The 24,410-nt window shown below is 40.7% G+C and overlaps 2 protein-coding genes across 2 annotated transcripts in view; both read right to left on the reverse strand.

Annotated features, from left to right (window-relative positions):
- The window catches only part of tcf25 (TCF25 ribosome quality control complex subunit), a 21,421-nt gene extending 11,184 nt beyond the window's left edge, over positions 1-10,237 (reverse strand). Inside the window, exons 1-13 of the mRNA XM_076286745.1 lie at positions 9,937-10,237; positions 9,443-9,571; positions 8,974-9,048; positions 8,734-8,858; positions 8,143-8,208; positions 7,959-8,041; positions 6,955-7,085; positions 3,790-3,889; positions 2,271-2,364; positions 1,884-1,976; positions 1,325-1,430; positions 624-783; positions 113-200 (exon numbers count right to left, since the gene is read on the reverse strand). Of these exons, the coding sequence (XP_076142860.1) occupies positions 113-200; positions 624-783; positions 1,325-1,430; positions 1,884-1,976; positions 2,271-2,364; positions 3,790-3,889; positions 6,955-7,085; positions 7,959-8,041; positions 8,143-8,208; positions 8,734-8,858; positions 8,974-9,048; positions 9,443-9,571; positions 9,937-10,161 (1,475 nt within the window). The 5' untranslated portion in view covers positions 10,162-10,237. The remainder of the gene's footprint in view (positions 1-112; positions 201-623; positions 784-1,324; positions 1,431-1,883; positions 1,977-2,270; positions 2,365-3,789; positions 3,890-6,954; positions 7,086-7,958; positions 8,042-8,142; positions 8,209-8,733; positions 8,859-8,973; positions 9,049-9,442; positions 9,572-9,936) is intronic.
- Positions 10,238-20,169: 9,932 nt separating this feature from the next.
- On the reverse strand, positions 20,170-24,099 carry cyba (cytochrome b-245, alpha polypeptide). The gene is made up of 6 exons (XM_076286747.1): positions 23,963-24,099; positions 23,474-23,543; positions 22,112-22,186; positions 21,884-21,967; positions 21,557-21,638; positions 20,170-21,053 (listed from the first exon to the last, which is right to left on the reverse strand). Exons 1-6 carry the CDS (start codon positions 24,018-24,020, stop codon positions 20,859-20,861), a joined length of 564 nt encoding a protein of 187 aa, XP_076142862.1. The 5' UTR covers positions 24,021-24,099; the 3' UTR covers positions 20,170-20,858.
- Positions 24,100-24,410: the final 311 nt, after the last annotated feature.

A 24,410-nucleotide genomic window follows, 5' to 3' on the forward strand; every position in this document is an offset into this window, starting at 1 on the left:
TTCATTCCTTACCCCATCTGACTCTGAGAGTATGACTAAAGGATGGAGGCTTCATTCCTTACCCCATCTGACTCTGAGAGTATGACTAAAGGATGGAGGCTTCATTCCTTACCCCATCTGACTCTGAGGGCCAAAGAATGCATGTGAGGAGACTGCAGAGTCTGGCTGTACTGACAGCAAGTCCAGAAGAGGCATCAGTGCTGTAAATATCACACGCGCGCACACACACACACACACACACACACACACACACACACACACACACACACACACACACACACACACACACACACACACACACACACACACACACACACACACACACACACACACACACACACACACACACACGTTTATCCAAGGTATATGTAACTGTCCTGTACAAGATCACATAACCATTAAAAGAACATACAATCAAATCAAAGAATGTTCTAGGTAATCAATACATATACAACGTTAACAACATTCACAATTATACCTGCCAATCCTATGTGGCATTTGGAAGTGTAAATGTTTAAATGAAACACAACAAATATGTAGCAACCTAAGCATTTAAGCATCAAAAGGTGTGTGTCAGTGTGAGTGCAAGTGTGTATACAGTGTACAGTGTGTGATTCTCTCACCTCCTGGGAACATAATAAGAGCGCCCTGCAGTAGCTTGTCACTCTTCTGCCTGAGTTTCAGGCTCTCGTCTGTGGGGCAGTCCTCCTGCAGGCTGAGCTGGAAGTAGCTGAGTGCCACTGAGAAGGCAAAGTTGGGCAGCTGGGACAGGTTCCTGTGGACCTGAGAGAGAACAGGAAGGGTGAAGGGACAGGCAGGCAGACAGACAGACAGACAGATGACCCTTTTTCTGTCTCTTGCAGGATTAAGATAAAAAATGCTGTAAGAAGTTAGGGTGGAACCCGTGGAGTTCCGTTGTACCACTTGAAAACAGACAGACACGGATGTGACAAAAATGGTGAGTGAACAAACTGTGTATTGTAGCAAGAGCTATATGTTCCACATGTCATTTCTTTTGAATTCCAAGGCTAATGTCCCCTGTAGCAATTAGATCACAAAACTTCATGATGATAATATTACCAACACCTCAGTCCCTGGTGACTCTGTATGTGTGAGTGTGAGTGTGAGTGTGAGTGTGAGTGTATGTGTGAGTGTGAGTGTGAGTGTATGTGTGAGTGTGAGTGTGAGTAAGTGAAAGAAAGAAAGAAAGAAAGAAAGAAAGAAAGAAAGAAAGAAAGAAAGAAAGACAAAGACAAAGACAGACAGAAGTAGACAGAGATAGACAGACAGATTGACAAATGAAACTGCGTCCATTGTGTGTTACCTCCCACTCTTCGTAGAGCCGGATGAGGGGGCTGTACTCTCGGCAGCGCAGGCAAAGGAAGTCCACCAGCAGCAGCATGCAGAGAGGGTCGTTATCAGGGTCCAGACTGCAGGCCGGACACACACAGCGCATTCAGAAGGCCTCACACGCACAATACTCACAACTACTGACCACTGACAACAGTGACAGAGTCAACTCCATGCCAACACTAAATTAACTATTATGTTGCAAATTGAAATTGCACTTAAAAACTACACGTTCAATTACATGGCATTTATACTGCTGTGACTACTGCTGCACTGGTTCTAACCATGTATTCCTTTATTTATTCCATCTACTATATTATTTTGTTTATTTTAATTATTTTATGACATACGATTGGTTACATTTTATGTATGCTGCTGGTCCTGAGTAACACATTTTGTTCTTTCACATGTCTAACATGTGTTGAATGACAATAACCTAAACTGAACTGGACAGGAATCAATAGAAAAGGATATATTGTTTTTCATGGCAATGAAACCACGAGACAGAAAGAAAGGGAGGGGGAGTTAGGTACCTCAGGATGAGTTTGCAGTACTCCAGAGCGGTTCTGGGGCAGCCTCTCTTCTCCAAGAACATCATGTGCTTATACACAGCCAAGTAGAACGCCCTGTAACAAAGGAACACGGAAGAACACAGAGTTCAGAGAGAGAGGAGAAAAACAGAGATCACCTTTTCTGTGAACAAATGGTAGTTTGGTCTAAAAACATATTACTGAGAAATAACAAGAAATAAACTCCAAGAAAGGTTAAAAAAAAATAAAACAATACATAATAGAATAATAGTATATTAATAATATATTATATTCTATTCCACCCTAAATGCTATAGCTGTTGATATGCAAATGTGACCAATTTAATAGAGAAATTGCATAAGTGTGTGTGTGTGTATCATTGGCACACACCTATTCTCTGGTCTCAGGTAGTCAAGGCGGCTGGTTCCTGATGTAAGACTGAAGACAGGATGGAAAGCACACTCAAAGCTGTAGAGGGCCCGTTCTACAGTTTAACACACACACACACACACACACACACACACACACACACACACACACACACACACACACACACACACACACACACACACACACACACACACACACACACACACACACACACACACACACACACACACACACACACACACACACACACACACAGAGAAAATAGTACTCATTATTATAGATTATTATTATTACACATATTGTAACTGGTACTAACTCTGTGGTTTACAGAACAGTTAGGATGATTAAATTAAAGACACAAAATAAAAAATCTGGGTTAAAATAAAGATGAATTGTTTCTGTGATTTTCCCACCTCTGAAAGAACAGCTTCCAGCAACTCTATTCAAGAATAGCGTTCAAGAACTTTTTTCAATAAGTTACATACATAAAAGCCATACAAAACAATAGGGCAATAGAAAACTAGCAACTCCATTTATGGCTATTACATAATTATAGAGCATAGGCTATCATTAATCTCAACTAACTTATCTCCTTGATTCGTCTCCATTTCCTCTTACACATACAGGGTCAAGCATATGCTCCACGGCAGACAGTCAACCTTCCTTTTCAGAAATCTATCTGTCTGTGAGAGATAATGAAATTTCCTTGAGCCTGGGTGCCAAGCCTTTGGATTAATCAGATTAGCTGAGGATCTACCAGCGCTTGGGCACACAGCTGTATGGCAGCTCCACGCCAAATCAACTGAAATTAATTTTCTACTTAAATTCATTAAATGAAGAATCTCTGGTGCAGTGGTGCCTATACAACTTTTTGGGGTTAGATTCTGCACAAAACACTCTCCTTCTAAAGTATTTTGGGTGCAGAGTATCTGAGTGTTTTTATATTTTTTATAGTTGTACAGGGAAATGACCTCAGTCCAGAAACATACAGATTTAATTTGGGTATCTATCGAGAATCTGCCTTTTAAATGTAATTTTCTCCAGTGGCCGTGTGGAGAGGCTGTTCACTGATCTATTGCATGCAAAACATACAGTAATCGGTAGAAATGGGAGTTCCGCTTTTTCAGCAACTCTGACCACTGGAGACAGCTCAGGTCAGGCAACACATGGCTTGTGGGCACAATTAGTGACCCAAATCAAAGTTGTGTAAGTTTAAATAAATTGCATAAGACTCTAACTGTATAGTTTTAATGTAGGGTAATAACCATTTTAACAACTTCACCAAGTTGTGCAATAGACCTGACCTAGTTTGAGGACAATTTTTGTGTAACAAACAAGATGACCCACTGAACTGCCTGACTTTACTTTGCACAACACAGGTTTTTGAAGAAACTCACCAGGCCAGGCCCACATCAGTTTGAAGGATAAATGGCCCTGAGCCGATGAGAAGCCATACTCTGACATATGTAAGTCGCTTAGGATAAAAGTGTGTGCTAAATGACTAAATGTAAATACTAACCAATCAGATCCCTGGCCATCTCCTGGTCTTCCTGGATGCGGCAGACATCAGACAGCTGCAGCAGGGAGTCGATGTGGTAAGGGTTGAGCTGCAGCAGGACCTGTGGGAATACGTGTTAATCCTGGACTAAGAAAACCAGTAAAGACCTTAGTACCACAATTGTATATTTTACAGCATATGGCATTATGTATATATGCAATATGCAATATGTAACTTTCTTGTCCTAAAAAATTAAAACCCTAGGAAAAGGAAAACAATATTATTTCTAATTCTACTAACTTTGTATGCTTCAGATATTTCAACACAAATAAGACAAAAGTACCGGTATACTGTATGAATGCCTGACACAGACAGAGAATTCACAGCAACATTGAGATAACAGAATGTATACAGAGTAGTATATTAGTATTAGAACTACAGGAGTAGGTATGTGAACCCTATGGAATTACCTGGTTTTCTGCATTAATTGGTCATAAAATGTCATCTGATCTTCATCTAATAGTAGGTCACTAGTATAGAGCTGAAGCTATTAACATAGATTATGAAAGAATCATCATCTTTAATGTCTTTATTGAAAACACCCAGAAAATAGTAATAGTGGGAAAAGTAAGTGAACCCTTGGAATAAATTACTGGTTGAACCGGCATGGGCAGAAATAAGCTCAACCAAGTGCTCTTGACGACTGTGAATCTGATTTGCACAACATTCAGGAGGCATTTTAGCCCATTCTTCCTTCAGTACTGCCATATTCTTAGGATGTCTGGTGTGAATGGCTTTGTTGAGGTCATTCCACGGCATCTCTATTGGTTAAGGTCTTGGCTCTAACTAGGCCACTCCAAAAGGTAGATAATCTTTTGTAAAAGCAATTCTGTGTAGATTTCCTTCTATATTTAGGGTAACTGTCCTGCAGCATGACCCAATGTTTACTGAGCTTTAATTGACTTGAGGGTCATTATCCTGTTGGAATATTGATAAACATGGGAATTAATTTTTTCTTTTGGTGACAGACAGTTGTCCAGTCCCTGAGACAACAAAGCATCAGGATGCGTCCCCCACTGTACTTCTGTGCTGAGATTGTTTTAATGGTTCCATTTTCATGCCATAAAGTTCTGCTTGTTCAACCCAAATCAGGGCTCGAATTATCTTTTTGTCTTTAAGGGGGTCTCTCTCTCTCATAAAAAGTTGGCACACCCCAAGGCGATACAATGAAATAGCCTAGGCGCAAGTGGCGTTTTTGCGCAGTACAGTATATGCGCACGGTAGGCCTAGGCTTTACCTTGACACACACACACAACAGACATAGATTTTTCATAGAAATTGATTACTTTTAATTAATTTCAACATATTATTGATTATAATAGTCCATATCTCATTTCAATTTCACAATACAAAGAAATAGACTAAACGATTTAGTCTGTGCCATTCTCAATTTCACAACGTAACTCATTTTAACCAGACCACCGTCTCAGATAGGCTATCCTCAGTGTCAAACACAATAATACATGTAGTGTAACTTATACACAGGGGAAAAAGCACTAACTGGCAGAAATGAATAAAGCCAGCCAAACTATGTTCTAGTAGGCTAATGTGTTGAACCGTGGAAAATTAATAGACGAACAATTTTGGAGTTTGCACTGAGATATTGTCGGGTAGCCATTGAATATTCCGACATCAGAGATTGCTAACAGGTGTTTCAAAATAGCTGGGAACTTTCCGGAGCTCTGAATGGCAGAGGATAGCTAGATCATCAGACAACACAATCATTGTAGGCTGCATTATGGACCATAATTTATGGCTTTGTCAATCAACATAGAATAGGTGAAGCGCAAGTTCAACAGCAAACAGGACTTTTCAGCACGTATCAAACCACGTAGGCTAGCCCAATGAACGCCTATGCAAATAGACAAAACACTCACATCAAAGCAGGGTGACTTCTTCAGATTTGTGAGTGCTGTCAAATCGATACGGTTTGCTCATATAGTCTAGTGGTGTGGTGGTGAAGTGTCATGCTGCGTTCAAGAGCGTAGTGTAGGTCTACGTCCCGTAGTAGCGTATATTTTAATTTAACGTCTTTAATGGTAAGAGATTGCACAGGGATAGATAATGAGCGGTTGTTTAATATTAAATTACAATGCCAGACTCCTTCAGATATGAGAGACCCCCTCAGGTTTTTGACTTTGTTGCTTTCATGGGACCCAGTCCTCACTCTATGGGAGCTCGGCTCCCTCTGGCTCCCACGTAATTCGAGCCCTGACCCAAATAATTCAAACTATGATTAATCAGTTAACAAACCATTTTCCCAGTAGCACTGTGGTGTCAACATGCCCTTTGGCACAGTGCCAGCAAATAGATGTTTTTAGAGAGCAGTTCTTCCACTGTGGTGTCCAGCTATGGTTACCCTCCTTGTTCAATGTTTTACTGATGGTGAACTCATCAACAGAGACCAGTTCCAAATAACTCTTTCATGGGTTTAGCTGTTACTCTATGTTTTTTCTTAACCTTGTTGACAATTCTGCATTGTGTATTTGCGGTCCTCTTGGCAGAGTGCCCGTTCCAGCTATAGAAAGATCAACAATTCTTTGTTGTAGGTCTTCTGAGATATTTTTCTTGCAAGGCATGGTTCATATCCCAAAATTTGTGCTTTTTATTAGTAAAAGTTCAAACTTGTTTCATTCGACTCCATATTTGTCAACTTCGGACAAATACTAATACGCGTTTGTTGCAGCCATCAGATTTGGGGTTTACTTACTTTTTCCAACCAGTTTTATGAAGGTTTGAATGATGTATTCAATATAGACAAAAACAATGCAATAAGTTCTGTGTTGTCAGCAAAAACAGATTGTGTTTGTTCATTATTGTAATTCAGATGAAGATCAGACAATATTTTAAGACAGGGGTTTTCAACCAGTGGTCCATGGCCCACTTGTGGTCCATGAGGACATTGCTGGTGGTCCCTGACCATAGATTCAGTAATCTAGTTGCAATGTGGGAATCAGTATTTTATTCAGTGGTGGTCCTGGCGTTAGGTAATTAGTCAGAATAGTGGTTCCTGGTTCCCAATCAGTTGAAAACCCCTGTTTTAAGACATTAAACCTTTTTCCACTTTGATTGAGAATAGCCATACACTCTTCTAAAAAAAAAAAAATAGGAAGGAAGCCTACTTACCACTATGTTGTTAGGATCCATGGACTCAACAGCATCCAGGAATTTGAACTGAACCTGCTGATAGTCTCGATTGTGCTCAAATGTGAAGTACTGTAGGCCATTTCTGCTCTCTAGAAGAGACATACAAATTCCTACAAAAAGACAAAATGAAAAAACAACATAAAGGGTTACATGAATCACATCCCTTTACAACATCAGTATATATATTCAGCTCTGAAAAGGGCTTGCACATTGCCTTTACAACATCAGTATATATATATTCAGCTCTGGAAAGGGCTTGCACAGCACATTGCCTTCACACAAACACATTAGTTGTTTTTGCATTGGCTCCGTTCACAAATTATCTACTTTCTCAACACTGAACTTCACAGCTAAGTTATTCCTAGTTATATCAGTGGCTGCTATAATAGCATGCAATCAGCAATTAGTTTTCTGCTGGGAGACACTGGACACGCTGTGAGGTTACAGTCTGTCCTTGTGTCTGAAACACAGCGCACCCATCCTGCGGCTCACTGGCCCCACATCAATGCTGCCTTTCATACATCGTCCTGACTCAGGGTAGCACGGCTTCTCATTTCAAGAGTGAAGAATCGGAGCGCATATTATAAGAAACCTCACAGGTCTCCATATCAAAGCGTCCATTGAGAGACAGGCCCTTCTGCAATCAGGAGATCTATGGGACTATATTCACCATCATTGTTTCAAGAATCCTCGGGTGAGCCGGCCCTGCAGTATGTGCTGCTGGCAAATCCATTTTTTGATACCACCCCAAAACCACTGTTCATGTCCTATGAACCAAGTAACTTGTATGAACAGCTCTACTAGGCGTCAGAGAGACATTCTAGAAAAGTCCTGAAAGTGGCACACAGTGGTCTGGGGGGTGGTCTGGCCTTTCTCACAAGGACAACTCAATGTACAGGGAGGGAAATGTATAAGACTCAAGCAATGCTCACTGTGCCTGATTCAGAAAATGTCAACATGATCCCTCCATTTATAGAGCTCACCTGGTTTGCTGAAGCGGGGCCAGGTGTCTTTGGGGAACGTCATCCAGGTGCTCCTGTGAAACTGCCTCTGCCTTTGCCTGGGCCTTTTACAAGAGCAGAAAATCGGCAAACACATCTAATCAATACTGACTTCAAAATGGACCTAATTACTAAGAAGTAATAAATAATTAAATAATTGACCAACCTTTGGTCTCCGAGAACAGCTCTGGCTCCAAAATACCTTTTCAGCTCTGTTTCAGGATTCAGATTTCTAAGACACAGAGCAGAGGCATTTGGAATAGTTCAACTTCAGTCACACTGTAGCCAAGAAGCCATGAAAACCAAATTGTTGAATGAATTCAGAATCTGAACTGTTTCACGTTGTGCCCTAACAATTCCCCTAAGCAGTTCTAAAATTACTGTAAACAACAGCCCCTTTCGGCATATTGCATAATCATAAACTCAGAGAAGTCCATTTTGATTTCATGGAATTGTGAAGGTTTCTACATAACCGCCCCAGTGTCTTTAAATGCACATGTACCAGTCAGTGTAAAGGCCAATGCCCACTGGCGGCATATGACGAGCGTCAAGTGACACCAAAGTTTAGACATTCATTACTTTTAACAGAGCGCAGTCCACTGGCGGCGGCGGACGTGCGTCAACGACAAAGTTTGGAAAATGTTTCTCTCTCTTGATCGTCAAATCCACAGACGCAAATGTCGTCGCCACTGGGCGTTGGCCTTAGGAGTGTTCACTAAAATGTCCATTTCCTCACGTGGGTTTCCCCGTCACTCACCTGTGCTCCACATACAGCACGGGCCTGCTGTCGAACGTGAGCCCGTCATCATTCTGATGGGAGAGCCCATTCGTCTTCTCAATGGTTTCCAGGATTGCATCGATATCATCTCCGGCTCCAACCTCCTGTGATGCAGAATGAACAGTGTCATGCAGACCAGAAACAAACAGACACATTTGGCAAACGCAGGCCGTCTTCTCGTCCTGTGAGATGATAAGAGCGAGGGTACCACATCTTCACCTGAGGCTCTGCAGTCGGGCCCTTCTTCTTCTTCTTCTTCTTCTTTTTCTTCTTGGTCACCTCACCATTGTTGTTCTGATAAACAAAGTAAGAAGTAAGTGAGAGATCATATTACTTTTTTAAAAAGTCTCTGATGTCAGCTCATTATTGTTCTTTCAGAAAAAAAACAATTCAATAAAGCAGATTTTGTGTATTTAGACTGTACTGTATTTTTCACAAAGAGAGTCTGGACATACAAATTCCAGGTGTTTCTGTAGTAGCTAGATGTTATATCACCAAAGTTAACAGATCCAGTTACAAGATAATTAATTATTGACGTCACAAAAATGAGGAAATTCTAAAAAGACTTTTCAGCAAAAAGAAAATGGCACATTAAAAAATACAATACCACCCCAAAACCACTGTAGATATGGCTGCTACTAAACAAAATCACAAGTAGGGGCATTCATTAGCATGTAGGTCAGCTTACTTCTGTGAGTTGTTTATCTCTGTCATCCACATCCATTTCATCTCTAGACACTTCTGGGTCTACTTGTTGTTTGACCCCACTGTCCTCATCGGTCAGACCTTTTTCCACCTCGTTGTCAGCATCTCCAATCTGCAAGCAATGATTGGCGTAGCGTTATACACCAAGTTTGATTACACAACAATACATACATACATGACAAATACAGGAAAGCTTTACCGTAACACACAGAGACAAGGATACGTTATCTTCGCTATCCACGTACCTGTGGATTTACTTTTACAGCTAACAAATGTCAGTTACAATAACATACCAGTCTGTTGACATGACATTACAGATTACTAGCTCACTGTCAGCTAGCCTAGAATCGCTAATAGTTAGCATGCAGGCTAACCAGAAGTTGTGAGTTGACAGTGACAGTAGCACAGACGACATCTTTGCTATAATGATCTGACACCATGTTGGCATGGATAAAGAAGAGTTCTAAGAGAACTTGCCAGCTCATAAATATTACTGATGTTTTTCTGAGCTTTGTTTTTCTTAGCTTTCCGGTTGTTCTTCTTAGCAGGCTGCAAGACAGCTTCACATTGCACATCCTCCTCCTCCTCCTCCTCCTCCGGCAAATCCGCTGTTTGTGCTTCGTTCAATTTAAGATCTTCGATGCTCAGTTCCTCCTGTCCCCTCTGTTTGCCTTTGAGTCTCCGCAAAGCACGAGTCGACATGGTGTGGGGATAGCTGTCCACACAGCTGGGACTCAGTAGCTGACATGGAGCTATGGCAGCAAGCTTGGCCACGACAGTGAGACGAATCTGATTGGACGTTCAAGAGGAAACCCCTTCACTTTTAAAGGAAATGACATCACTGCATCCTCCAAACTTATTTTAAAGATACAGTGATATTTTTTTTATTTTCAAAAGTAAAAACCCTAGCACGGTTCCTGTTTCTTTGCGCTCTAAATTCAGCCTCCAAACGCTCTCTGCTAAAACAATTAATGTAATAAATAGTAGGATATTACATCATGATTCTACTACCCCCCAAATGAGCCTGAGGCCGAGGAGACTGGCATGAAACCCTAGGTGTTTTGAAGCCACAGATTGTGATGACAACTGACTGCATAAGAGAGTACATGATCTTATTCTTCTGTATTGACGTTTACTCACCAGGACAGTGTAATGCCACTAGTGGCCTGAGGGGTGTGCTAAACAGGAGGAGGAGAACCTACAGGAATCAGGAATGCAGCACTGAGTGGGCCATATTCTCAGATTCCTTCAGCCTTTAACTCAATCCAGCCTAAAGGATACAAGTAGCAGGGGCGCTGCTAGGAAATGTGTTCCCTATGGACTATGGACTATGGTTGGACTACTTTTTGCACCTTCACCATGACACTCACTCCCTTTAGCACCTTACCAGTCCCGGCCCTGTCACTACAAGCGTCTTATGCTTGATCACCCTCAAGCACATAAGACTTTCTTAATTTAATTTATATAGTGTATTTAGTATTTAGTTTTGTGAGTTTTCTTATCTTTCTTATCTTCTACTGTCTATTGTACAGTGGAGTTTAGTTATATGTTTATACTTATACTTATGTTTACCATTTCTGCTGTAAGTGCATGTGTGTGATGTCTGTATGCTACTGAGACCCTTGAATTTCCCCATGGGGATCAATAAAGTATCTATCTATCTATCTATCTATGACAGACAATAATAGAGCTGCCAACAAAGTGGATTGGCCTGAGAGCATTTGGAGCCAATCAAACGAATGAATCTTACGGTCAATGCGTGGCAACATACTAAACCGCAAATCCTTTTTTGTTGTTGTTGTTGTTGCAAAATACAACACAGTAGCTTTTAGGCATGGTGCTTGCTCATTGAAGTAGCCTACTGTTCTGTCAACAGTAGTAGCAAAGTGCCTACTTCCTTCACCTAAAAAAGGGCATGGACGTTCTGGGACTTATTAGCATATCGCTGGTGACGCATAAATGTTTCCTATAAAACATTATGGATCATGTGACATGGCCATGGAACTTGCGGACTTAAAAACAAAAGCCTTACAAATGTAAGAAGCGGTGCTCTTAAGGCAAACTGAGCAAACACATTGCTCTACCATTCCCATGTCAATCTGGAATTTGTCAAATGATAATAATTTGTTGGAACCTTGAGTCCATTATCCCCTTTTTAAATATGTATAATACTGCCATGTGAAAACTGTTGTTTCTGTATGGTTGTGTAGCAGGGGTAATTATGCTTCCCTGAATTTCCCCATCCTTTCTACAGTACAGTACTGTAAGTTTTAGTTTGTGCATTTTCCCACGCCTCGGAGGTAACATTTTAACAATAGTTCATTTGTATGTGCACAACTTTTTTTGGATGACCTTTGCATGGAATTGCCCCTATTCTGTTTGTATAGCAGATACCCACTTATGTCTTTAGCATTTCCAATAGGTAGATGCTCAGGTCATATAGTTTTATAAGATTCTGTGACAACCACACTGCAAAAACTGCTAACCCAGAGCAGTGAGCCTTGCTACAGTGGCGCTCAGGGAGCAGTGAGGGGTTAGGTGCCTTGGTCAAGGGCACTTCAGTCATGGATGTGGGAGAGCAGTGCTTAACCACTTCCGCCACCCACATTTTCCATACTGGTTCAGGGATCGAACCGGCAACCCTTTGGTTACAAGCCCGAACCGCTAACCATTAGGCCACGGCTGCTCCTGCTCTCAGCTGAAGAGTCACACTGTAGTTATCTTAGTGATAAAACTAAATATTAGGTATGGTACCCATTCTGTGTTCATATTCAACAGCTATGGCTATGATAAAAAAATAGAATTCAATTTACTGTAAGATGGTCATGTGACATCTGTTGATCCCATAGTCACATACTGTAGGCTATGCACTTCTGTGTTTACATTTTTATTTGATATTTTGGAGAATCTCAGATTCAATTCTAGTAATTTTACACTTTACAGGATTTGATAAACTCAAATGATATAAACATAAAATATATGTTTGTGATAATCATATAGCATAATCATATAACGTTGAATAACATACACTCAATTGACAATTAGACTGATTAGGGAGGACTGCATATAACAATGCATAAAATATAAGCAATGCAAAAAAAGCCCATTATTCAGAATTCAGTTCCCTCAGAAACATGAAAATACATTTATAAAAAAAATCTTAACAATTTTACAACTGAACGTACAAATACATACTCATACTTTTATGTTAGGTCATAATTGTGAGTGAGGAAACCTTCAATAGCTCATATGTGCGTGTGTTTGTGTTTGTGTGTGTGTGTGCGTGTGTGCATGTGTGTGTTATGTGTGTGTCCTTCTTTGCTCTAAAACATTTAGCAATGTAAGTGTATTGTGTTGAATGTTGTGTTGTGCTAGCTGTGTTACACTAACATTAAATAGGACAGACAAACATCTTACAGTGGAAACAGCAAATGGCCAATGAAAGTGCTGTGGTCATTTTGATTATCAAAAAGCCATGTGTTTGCCCTAAGCCGCATATACACATGGTCGCCCGTCTCTAGCTGTAGGGTCATTCCATTTGTTGCAGTCTCATAGCGGTTACCTGCAGCGTGGTTGAACACCGTCACCATTTGCTGGCCGTTCTTGAATAGTCTGAGACCCATGGATCTGGATGAGCTATTGTGACCAGAGAAGCTGAAGTAGTAGACACCTCTCACTGGTGCAGTGAAGATACCTGGACCAACAGAACAGTGTAAGCCAAGATACAAAACATAACTCTATGATTAATCCCGCCATTTAAATAATTTGATGCAGCTGCTAACACATGTACATGTACAACACATGTACCAGCGTTGACAAACACATCCTTATAAACCAGAGTAATCTCAGTGTTATATGGACCCTGTTGTCCATAAGGACCCAGTGAGGCACCAAACGCTACTTGTTCTGGAATAAAAATGACATGGTTCACACACTATACTTGGCAGTTATTACAGTAGAGGTGTAGATAATGGATGTCATTGTTAGAAAATTCCCTTGTGTAGTTCCGCACTAGTTGCACTCTCCTCCTCATGTATCCTGCACTATGCACTGTTGCATTCTGCTTTACCTTTCCTCTTTTGCTCTTGTAGTTGGCTCCGGAGGGTGGACACAGTCTCTCTCAGTTCACGGACTTCATCAGACCGATGAATAGTTGGCAGGAGTTGTCGACATATCTCATGTTTCCCTCTACTGCTCCACCATACTGCTGCAGGCTGCTGGACTCCTGCACATCTCCACCCTCAGCCAGGCTGTGAAGACTTAGCTAACGTTAGTTGACCTGCAGCTGCTTTAACGTTTCTCCAACCATGACCAGCTACATATTACGGAAACCGTGAAAACAAAACATACCTCTCTAACCAACGTAACATATTTTGCTGAAGTTAGCGATGCAGATGAATTTTACCCTAGGCTACCTGTCGTGGAGAAATATGGCCAGCTCTGCGTCAGACTTGATATTCTTCGTTTGACGAAGACGTCACCATCTCAGGAAGCTCCTCCGATGTGCACTTAATTTGTTTCTTGTTTTAATTTTGGAAATTTGCCTGCCTCTCGTAGGCGTTCATGACTACAACTGACAGCTGTTGACAGTTGGCCTTTGTTAATTTGGCAACCCAAATAGGACACGCTAGCCCATTATTAATACGCTATTCTAGAATTAATCGTTCAAAACATAAACGAAAATTCCAAGAGATTCCGCCCCGTAACTCATTTTTTTTCATAGGTTTTACGGGTTAGAGTAGTGTTGTCAAATAAGCCATTACTTCAATTCATCGTGTTTCCTTACTCTCTGACAACATATGGTGATCATTTTTGGAATGGTTACAGTTTAATTTCCATTATTTCCTACATACTGGACCTTTAATCAGCAATCTGCACGTGCACGTGTTTTGCTCATTATTGTTGTTGAGTTTTTTTCCACAGAGATGCCTGGCGCTGTATAATTGAAATATAATATTTTTGTGTATGTAAACGTCATGATCTTGTATGTCGTGCTTTGTCTCAACTGTGAAAGTTGTCACATGACCCATGATTAGTCTAGGCCTACCTTTAAATAAATAAATAAATAGTGAAATGCTAGTCCTAGGGATGGACTTGAGTTACAGAAACGTTTTGAATCTCCCACAAACAACTGCTGGTTACCAGGCAAACACTTTTGTACTTGGTTTTACAGATTATGTGTTTTTTGTGTGTGATATTGTTTGTATAAAACTCTTTGTTTGTTTACTGTTTGTAGTGTTCACAGTGTTCCATCAATCAAAAGAAAATAAAACGAAATGACATCGGTCTGAGACGTGGATTTTCTTATTGACCAGCGGGTAGTTAGTCCTCTTAACTGTTCACAACCGCTAAATGTTCACACAACAAATCTGTTGACCATTCTACAAAAACAGGCTTAATTAATCACCTTTGTAAATGCCACAAATAACTGTATGCTTGTGGAAGTGAAATCGCAAGGTTATTTCATTAGTATTCATGTCATCAAAGAGGGTCAGCCTTCTAAAAAACATCAGGTTGTGAACATTCCTGGTGGGTTTTTTTTCTGACTAAACTCTTTTCTCCTTGATACTTATAATTCACAAAGTAACAAATAGCTTTTTATCTTTATCATTACTGTTAAAGGCTATGTGAATACAGGGTGGTAACCATTTTCTTTTATGTTTTTATCAGTAGGCTAATTGTATATTGTGTCTATTCTGTAGCATTTCCAATAGATGCTCAGGTCATATTATTGTTTTCGGTAAAACCAACGTGATATCCAAGGAACAAGGACGTGTTGTATTACACACGTGTTCCTCATGCATGCTTTGATTGTTTTATTACTAATAACACATTAACAAAGATGAATCAAACTAAAAAAAATCAGAGAGTGAATGGATCACATTGGTTTTGTTTTCTGGCTAGTGAGCTTACCCTTTTCTCCTTGATACTTCCTATGATAATTCACATGAAATGTAACAAATAGCTCTATTTTACATTTAATTCTTTTTTATTTTTATTTTTTGTCATAGTCATTGTTGTAGGCTATATGAATTCAGGGTGTAACCATTTTCTTTTATGTTTTATCACTAATTGTGTCCATTCGTAGTAGATGCACTTATGTCTTAGCATTGGGATAGATGCTCAAGTCATATTATTGTTTTAAAACCAACGTGATCCAATACAAGGAACCATGAAGTGTTTGTGTTACACACGTGTATATGTGCTTTCATTGTTTATAAATAACACATTAACAAAGATGAATCAAACTAAAACTTTGTTTTCTGACTTATGACTAAACTTTTTTCTTCCCAGTGATAATTCATGAAAAGTAAAAAATAGCCATTACTGTATGTGAATAGAGGGTCATAATACCTAATATATTATGGTTTAATTGTGAACATTTTTTTCGTAACAGATGCACTTATGTCTTTAGCATTTCCAACATTGATATAGATGCTCAGGTCATATTATTGTTTTATAAGATTATGTAAAACCAACGTGACAACCAATACAAGGGAACAGGAAGGGTTTGTGTTTACACACCTGTGTTTTCATTGTTGTATTACTTAAATATCACATGAACAAAGGTCATCAAATTAAACCTATCAAAAAGTCCTGGGGCCCGTTGCACAACACTAGGATAAGGGATTAAGCCGGGATATCTTGGTTATCCTGGCTCAATTTATCCGCGATCCAGTTGCACAAAAGCGGGATAGGGGGCAGCAGGATATGATATGTTATGGTATAAATTACTATGGCGATTTATTCTGTGGAGCTAGCCTGCTCCAGACCAGGCTAAGTTCCAGGATCTATTTAATCTCATCCCTTATCTCAGTCAGCAGTCACCACAAATGGAAACCAATAGTTATTCCACTGCCCACTACACATTGTGATCACATATACCTAGACCCACTGTCATTATTTAAACGTTTGTGATCATTAAATAACTTTTACATACTCGCCATTCCCGACCTGTCATGCGACAATGTGACGTCACGGGAGTGTCTAACCATTTTGCGCGTGGTGGTCGTGGCACTAGTTGCAATATTCTCCTAAACAGAGGTGTTGCTGTTTGTTGCTGTGGTGAAAAGGCTATCGCTACCTACTTCACACCGTAGAAGAAGCAATGAAGCCCCTCTAGTTGCCATGGTGAATCAGTGAATCTGTGATCGGTGGCGGGGTCTATTTGAGGGAGCCGTGAGCGCGCACTTATCCAGGATAGGTTTCACCTGGTTTGGTGAATCCGTGTCTGCTCATCCTGGCTTGCTCGTTGTGCAACCAATTAAGCCTGTACGCTCTTGTTTTGGATTCATTGAGCGCAGCTCAGTAACTTATCCCGGATGTCTTAATTCTGCTTTTGTGCAACGGACCCCATAGGCTAAGTTCCAGGATCTATTTAATCTCATCCCTTATCTCAGTCAGCAGCAAAGATTCTAGAATCTTTGGTCAGCAGTGACCACAAACGGAAACCAATAATTTTTCCACTGCCCACTACACATTGTTATCACATATACCTAGAACCACTGTCATTATTTAAACGTTTGTGATCATTAAATAACTTTTACATACTCGCCATTCCCGACCTGCATATGCGACAATGTGACGTCACGGGAGTGCCTAACCATTTCAGGCGTGGTGGTCGTGGAACTAGTTGCAATATTCTCCTTAACAGAGGTGTTGCTGTTTGTTGCTGTTGTGAGAAGGCTATCTACCTACTTCACACCGTAGAAGAAGCAATGAAGCCGCTCTAGTTGCCATGGTGAATCAGTGAATCTGTGATCGGTGGCGGGGTCTATTTGAGGGAGCCGTGAGCGCACACTTATCCAGGATAGGTTTCACCTGGCTTGATGAATCCGTGTCTGCTCATCCTGGCTTGCTCGTTGTGCAACCAATTAAGCCTGTACGCTCGTGTTTTGGATTCATTGAGCGCAGCTCAGTAACTTATCCCGGATGTCTTAATTCTGCTTTTGTGCAACGGACCCCAGGCTAAATTCCAGGATCTATTTAATCTCATCCCTTATCTCAGTCAGCAGCAAAGATTCTAGAATCTTTGGTCAGCAGTGACCACAAACGGAAACCAATAATTTTTCCACTGCCCACTACACATTGTTATCACATATACCTAGAACCACTGTCATTATTTAAACGTTTGTGATCATTAAATAACTTTTACATACTCGCCATTCTCGACCTGCATATGCGACAATGTGACGTCACGGGAGTGCCTAACCATTTCAGGCGTGGTGGTCGCGGAACTAGTTGCAATATTCTCCTTAACAGAGGTGTTGCTGTTTGTTGCTGTTGTGAGAAGGCTATCTACCTACTTCACACCGTAGAAGAAGCAATGAAGCCGCTCTAGTTGCCATGGTGAATCAGTGAATCTGTGATCGGTGGCGGGGTCTATTTGAGGGAGCCGTGAGCGCACACTTATCCAGGATAGGTTTCACCTGGCTTGATGAATCCGTGTCTGCTCATCCTGGCTTGCTCGTTGTGCAACCAATTAAGCCTGTACGCTCGTGTTTTGGATTCATTGAGCGCAGCTCAGTAACTTATCCCGGATGTCTTAATTCTGCTTTTGTGCAATAGGCCCCTGGTTGGTGACATACTCCTTTATTGAGCAAACATTATCATGTACTGCTCTCATATATTGCTCTTTGAAAAACCTTACCCATGGGCGGATTATGAACCTTCGGGCCCCTGGGCCCAGATGTATTAAGGGCCCCCCACTTATTGTCGTATATGTGGGAGGGGGGGTTTGGGGGTCCTCCCCCAGACATTTTTTAATTTGTTTGATGTGATTTCCTGTATTCTGGTGCATTTTAGAGATGGCCAATACTAAATTCAATCAGATTCATAGCCTACATCCTGATTTGTTGATATTGAGGCAATGATTCCATGCAAAGGCTTGGGCTTCAGGGCCCCCTGACCCCTTGGGCCCCTGGGCCTGGGCCCAGTAGGCCCGTTCAGTAATCCATCCCTGACCTTACCTTCCGTCAGTCTTGTTGTCAGAGAGTATAGGACTAGCCTACACCAACAACTTAATGTAATTGTCAGTGCAGCAAACATTTTTCTTTTTCTGCATCTTCCTTCCTGAGGATGGTTGTAGTCCGAAGTAATTTCATATCATGGAGATATTGCTTATCGTCACCTTCCTAAAATAATGGCATAAGTAATTTTTTGACAATGTTGTGTGTGTGTGTGTTTGTGTAAGGTGACGTTATTACACATAGATCGTTTATGGCAACTGGATGTGAATATCTATTTTTTAACATCTGGGGCCTGCTGCTGCATCTGGATCCCAGGCTGTGTCTTTGACACCCCTGTAGGGAATTGTGGTATAGGCCTAGGCTGCCTAGGCTACTGCCTGTCTGTTGAGCTACTTAATCACCATCATCTGTTGGGTCAGCGACATCAGAGCATAAGAAACTGAACAAGCTGAGAAGGCTGGCTCTGGTCAGAGCCTACTGGACAGGACAGACAGCAGAGTGTTTTTCAACTCCACCGTAGCCTAATAACAACTGCTACAGGAAGTCATGCCTGCACACCACGATAACAATATGGAAACTCCTATGTAACAGGAGAGACTTACCTTCAATGCACATTCTACATTTAATTTGAAATTGATTTATGTATGTTGCTGCAACACTGCAATTTTTTTTTGGAGATCAAAAAAGCATTACATGGTCAACTGTGATTCATAAGAATACCAGCTAAACTCCACCACATGGTGGCAGTAAAATCAAACAGTGTTAAGTATTGTTTCATACTCTGGCAACCCATAGTGTATAATGAATTATATATTAAAAATGTGTACTTTTTTCACCAGGTCCATATACAATGGTGTGCCATCCAATATGTTATCCAGTAACCATCAATATGTTTGGCTTGTTTATGTTTGTTTTTTGTATACAAAAAAAATCAGGACAATGATGTAAAGCACTTTACGTAACAATCTAAAAGTAAACAACGGTAGAACAAATATTCTACACAAAAGTAAAAATGGTCCAGTAGGTCTGAGTTAATGTGAAGGGACAGAATAATCTCAGACATTTGGGAGCTGTTTGTTCTGAGCAAATGGCATTCAATAAGGACGTAACTCATTTTTCTCTGAACATTCCTTTCTCAAAGGTCAGTTAATCTAATGCCAAAAAATGATGACATATCACTCCAACAGGGAAGTTTACAAGAAAAAGAAAAAAAAAAGATTTTATTGTTCTAGAGCTCGATAAGTTCCTTTTCAAGTTCACTTTCGTTTGTTTACAGAGCCAATGTTGGCTATTCTTGCAAAGGGATGTGAGCATTAAAACAAGTTAAAAAATTCCACAACTTACAACAGTGTAGCAGGTGTGTATGTGTAATATGCCTAGAAAAGAGGAAGTGTCTTTGAAATCCCACAACCATTGAGTAACAAAAATATTGCAAAAAATTCTGAGATGTTCAAATACAAAAATGCCCTTTGTCTTTGACACTGACATATTATTATGGAGCAACTAAAACAATCTGATATGTTAAATATAACCAGCCACAGCAACGAAGAAGAATGGCTGATTCTTCTTTATGGTGTTGCATGTTCCAAATGTAAATGTAAAGCAGTTTAAGGTGCATTCTGTGTATGAAAGGTGCTATACAAATAAAGCTTATTATTATTATTATTATTATTATTTTTTTTTTTATTACTACTACTACTACTACTAATTATTAATATCAAGGAGCAACTAAAAACACACATTTTCATTTCAGACTGGGACCTGGTGGTGTTTTATTCCCAAAAAGCATTAACATAATAACACTTTTTTTCTTCACCATCAAAACAGAATTACCATACAGTACAAATGGAATACCTAAAACAGTAACATCAGACCATTCAAATAAATGATCTTTTAAGCTCCTTGGAGCATGTGTTCCATGACCCTGATATCAGACGGCAGGGTCCCACAACCTACAACTGCTATCTGTTATGTCATCAAGTAAAGCTGGTATTGTGGCAATGCACAAGTAAACTGCCTCTTCATTCTAAATATGAGGAAAACATATACATACCACTGCAACTTCAATTTTAACTGTAACTCATGAGAAGCATTAGGTAGCAAATAAAATGTAATTTTTACAGTGTACAGAAAATACATATCTAAAATGGTTTTAAATGGATAGAGTAAGTAAAAAAAATAGAAGGTGTTTGTGATTATTTGCTATGCGAACAATAAACCAGACAAGACAATATGCATTGCATACATCCACAGAATGCCATGTCAATGTCATCAACCTCTTCACTTCTCTCCAGCAGACGCGCTGGGTTGGGCGTTATTGATGTAAGGCACAGTTCAATCCCTTAGTGGTTTATGTCCATCTGGATTTCCTTGTAAATGCTGTTAGTTTGAATCAAACCTAGCAGCTCTTTGGTGACAGGTCAACGATGGTTAGAATTCATTAGCAGTGACAGCTATGGGGTTGATGTACGCGGCACCCTCCAGGTCATCCATCCTTTTCCTGCGGAGCTCCATAGGTGGTCGGGGTGGAGGGTTCTGAGGGGGTTTCTTTACACTCTCTGCCACTGGTGCACGAGACTCAGTCCTGGGCAGGATGGGCTCCCAGTGCTCCCCATGGATAGCTGCCTATAAAGCAGAAGACTCGTAAATCACAAAGGTCTATACATGTGCTTGATTTCTACATCTGTCTCCACATGTATAGATTTGTAGGTGGAAATGCTACAGAAAATGAATTGAAAATGAATACAAACTCCACAGTACAGGGCTATACACAGAGCACTGCAGTCACATATTTTGTAACCTCTCCTTTCTAAATAAGTCTAGAACTCAAATAGCAGCCATACACAATCTTATTCAATTCTGTTGTATTTTACGATTCAGCTCAAGTTTATCATTAAGTTCTACATATTTCCGCTAGTCCATCATTTACTGCAAGGAAATACAGTACGTGAGAACCATCATGTTGCTCTTGGTTTTCACTTCCTTATTACTAAATCTGGCATGGGCAGATTCTCCACCTGAGATTGTACTGATAATTTTAGTCAGATAAGATAACAAACATCTATTATTTCAGTTCACAGGAAATAGATATACTATTGATGGAAATGCCGGTTCATCGTCACACTTACTGATAGGTAAATGAGGCTTGCTATTCCCAGACAAACACACCCCAAGACAGTGGCAAGCATGAAGGCACCAGGAACACAGAGTCTGAGAAGAAGATGACAACAATACAGAAGACTTTAGTCTGCTGCCAAAATGAATCACAATGACTTGTGCTTTAAGACATTAGAGTTGATAGGTGATGAAGTAAGAAGCAACAGACCAGCACTTTGCATTGTGTCTTTGAGGAAGTAAAATTGATCGCTGTCAAATGAGGGCACAAGACAAAGGAAGGAGTGTATAGAAAGAATGTTGTCTGACTAACTTCATAACAAAAGAGAAGGTTTACTCACGCAGCATGGACAAATGCCCTGACATAATAGTTCCGTGGCAGGGGTCCAAAGGCTTTCACACAAACTGTGAAACAGTACTGGCCCCTGAGAAACATACAATGACACAGAGGTCAAGAATCTCTACAAATACACATGCACTTTTGTCAGATTTGTAATACTGATTTCTGAAGGGCCCAATCTGCTTATATTCAGTAAATTGCACATATGAGAAAAACAGGCTTCACTCACGTTCTTGCCATACTGGTGCCTTTATTCCTTTTACTTCTGGGGTATTCCAAAAGACAAACAAAAGCCCCTGCTGCACTGATTTTCTAATGTCAAGGGGTTTGCTGGAGTAATATCAAACTCATTTTAGAGAAAGTTTAGCTAAGCTCATTTTTAAATACTGTGTTGCATAATGAGTAGTGTGTTTGGCCTATAATATTTACATGTAGAATACTTTTGCACATCTCCATAGAACTTTTTATTTATTATTTTTTATTTCTCCTCCATCTACCCATGTCCTTGATTGCTTAGCCTTTCTGCCCCCCCCCATCCCCAACACACACACAAAAAAAACACACACACTTACATCATCACTGTCATCACCTCACATACATACAGCCCACTGCTTGCTACAGTAAGCCTCCTCTACATGCTGCACACTGCCCCCCCCCCCCTCCCTACATACACAGCACATTGTCTTCAGGATCTTCTCCAACACACATCCTCTACATACTTACAGCACAATGCCCCCACCTACCCACACACACACTACACACACACACACACACACAGTCACTGCTCCACTTCCCTCCCGCCCACACACACATCTTCACTGTCATCACTCACATACATCATACATACAGTACTCTGCTTGCAATAGTAAGTCCCTTCACCATACTTGCAGTACACTGACCCCCCCTCTCCCCTACATACACAGCACATTATTTCATCAGGAAGCTTCTCCAACACACATCCCCAACATACTTACAGCACACTGCCCCCCCCCCCCCCCATACACAGCACATTGTCTCATGAGGAAGCTTCTCCAACAGACATATTGCACACTGCCCTCTCCCCACATACACAGCACACTATCCCATCTCCCCTGTCATCCCCCCAACACACACACCAAGACCCCTGGCAGTTGGGTTAGCCCCTTGAGCCGTGGATCAGGTTTCTTCCTTAGTAAGGGAGTTTTTCCTTGCCCCTGTTGCTCTTGGGTGCTCCTTGTTGGTGCCCCCCCCCCAATCCCAATCCTTCCCCCGCCTTTCTTATGCAGCCCTTGCCACTTAATCTACTAAACCCCTCTTCTACTGCACTTCCCCCCCCCCCCCATAAATGCACAAATAGGCTGACTCCAGACATAATTTCACTGCATTTCTTACTTCCAGTAACTATATGCATGTGACAATAAACTTACTTGTATCCTTGTACATTATTAGTATCAATTAATTAATTAAGTGGTGATGTCACAGAGGCGGTGACTGGATTATCCATATTAAGGTAGCCTAACAAACAGGTTCAAACCCTGCGCTTGGTATGCAGATGTTGCACTGAATTAAATGTAGCCTATTCATGTGTCTGTAGTCACAATACAAAGGATACATTCCAAAAGCGGCGAACTCCCAACCTCTGAACTGGCCAGCCACCCCCACAATGCCACCAGTGAGGTAAACTAGAACAGGGAAGTAAAGTGACCCATTAATGTTGTTGCAACAGTTACTGCAAAACTCTGACTAAAGTTCCCCGTTGATGTAGGGTAAGAGGAAGTGAGTAAGCTATACCCTATGCATTACCAGTCATAAATAATTTATGTTAAAGAACGTGAAGATAAATATCAATGCATTCAGATTTATCTGACCTGTGCCGCATGGGAATGTTGTCATAAGTTTACCAGAACCAGACATTCGTCTCAGGAATCGAACTTTTGGTTTATAACCTTTATAGCCTATTGCTTTAGAATATAATTATTTATATTATCATCAGCCCAAACTATTTACATTTCATAGATCAAATCAAGGCAGGTTGTCACAAGTAAAAGCAAATAACAGTTTAAGAGAAGTTAGATAAATAAAGTTTCTTTTCCCCACTTACTTAGACCAGCCGCCAGGGCTTGCTCATTGGCCCACATTGCCCATTCAATCTTCCCCATTGTTTCGGAGATCAGAACAGCAATACAATGGCTATAGATGTCCCTCTTTGCTCGTGTCTGTCACTTCTAAAACCATAGTGTCTTTCTGAGTCTTAAGTAGCGAAAACAAAGGTGGGAGTAGCGACATTTACAAACCAAACCCTCGAGCGTCGTCACTTCCTCCCTTTTTGCATAAGTTGTCTACTCTGTACAAGGCTTCGTGCCTCATAGATATATACACTAGATGTCGCCTTCTGCTTCTCAGCATGCGTCAACACCGCCGCCATCTTTCTACAGGGATCTGAAGCGCTAAACTAGTTCTCCTGTATTGTCAGCGTTACCTATTTAGCGACGTTTGGCCATCCCCAGCGATAGAAAACCTTTTTAGCGATTAGCGACAAATTTGGGAAC

Source organism: Alosa pseudoharengus, unplaced genomic scaffold (genome assembly GCF_046254945.1).
Source record: "Alosa pseudoharengus isolate Yale_2024_CS ecotype anadromous, Long Island Sound unplaced genomic scaffold, YU_APseudo_1.1 YU_APseudo_1.1_scf_16, whole genome shotgun sequence".
NCBI classification, from domain to species: domain Eukaryota; kingdom Metazoa; phylum Chordata; class Actinopteri; order Clupeiformes; family Clupeidae; genus Alosa; species Alosa pseudoharengus.

Bases quoted from the DNA above. Each gene is read 5' to 3' on its own strand.
- cyba (XM_076286747.1), bottom strand. From the start codon at position 24,020: ATGGGGAAGATTGAATGGGCAATGTGGGCCAATGAGCAAGCCCTGGCG. The intron at 23,544-23,962 runs GTAAGTGGGGAA...TCCCTGTTCTAG, and splicing joins AGCCCTGGCGGCTGGTCTAA to TTTACCTCACTGGTGGCATT. The intron at 22,187-23,473 runs GTATCCTTTGTA...TTAGAAAATCAG, and splicing joins GAGTTCGCCGCTTTTGGAAT to TGCAGCAGGGGCTTTTGTTT.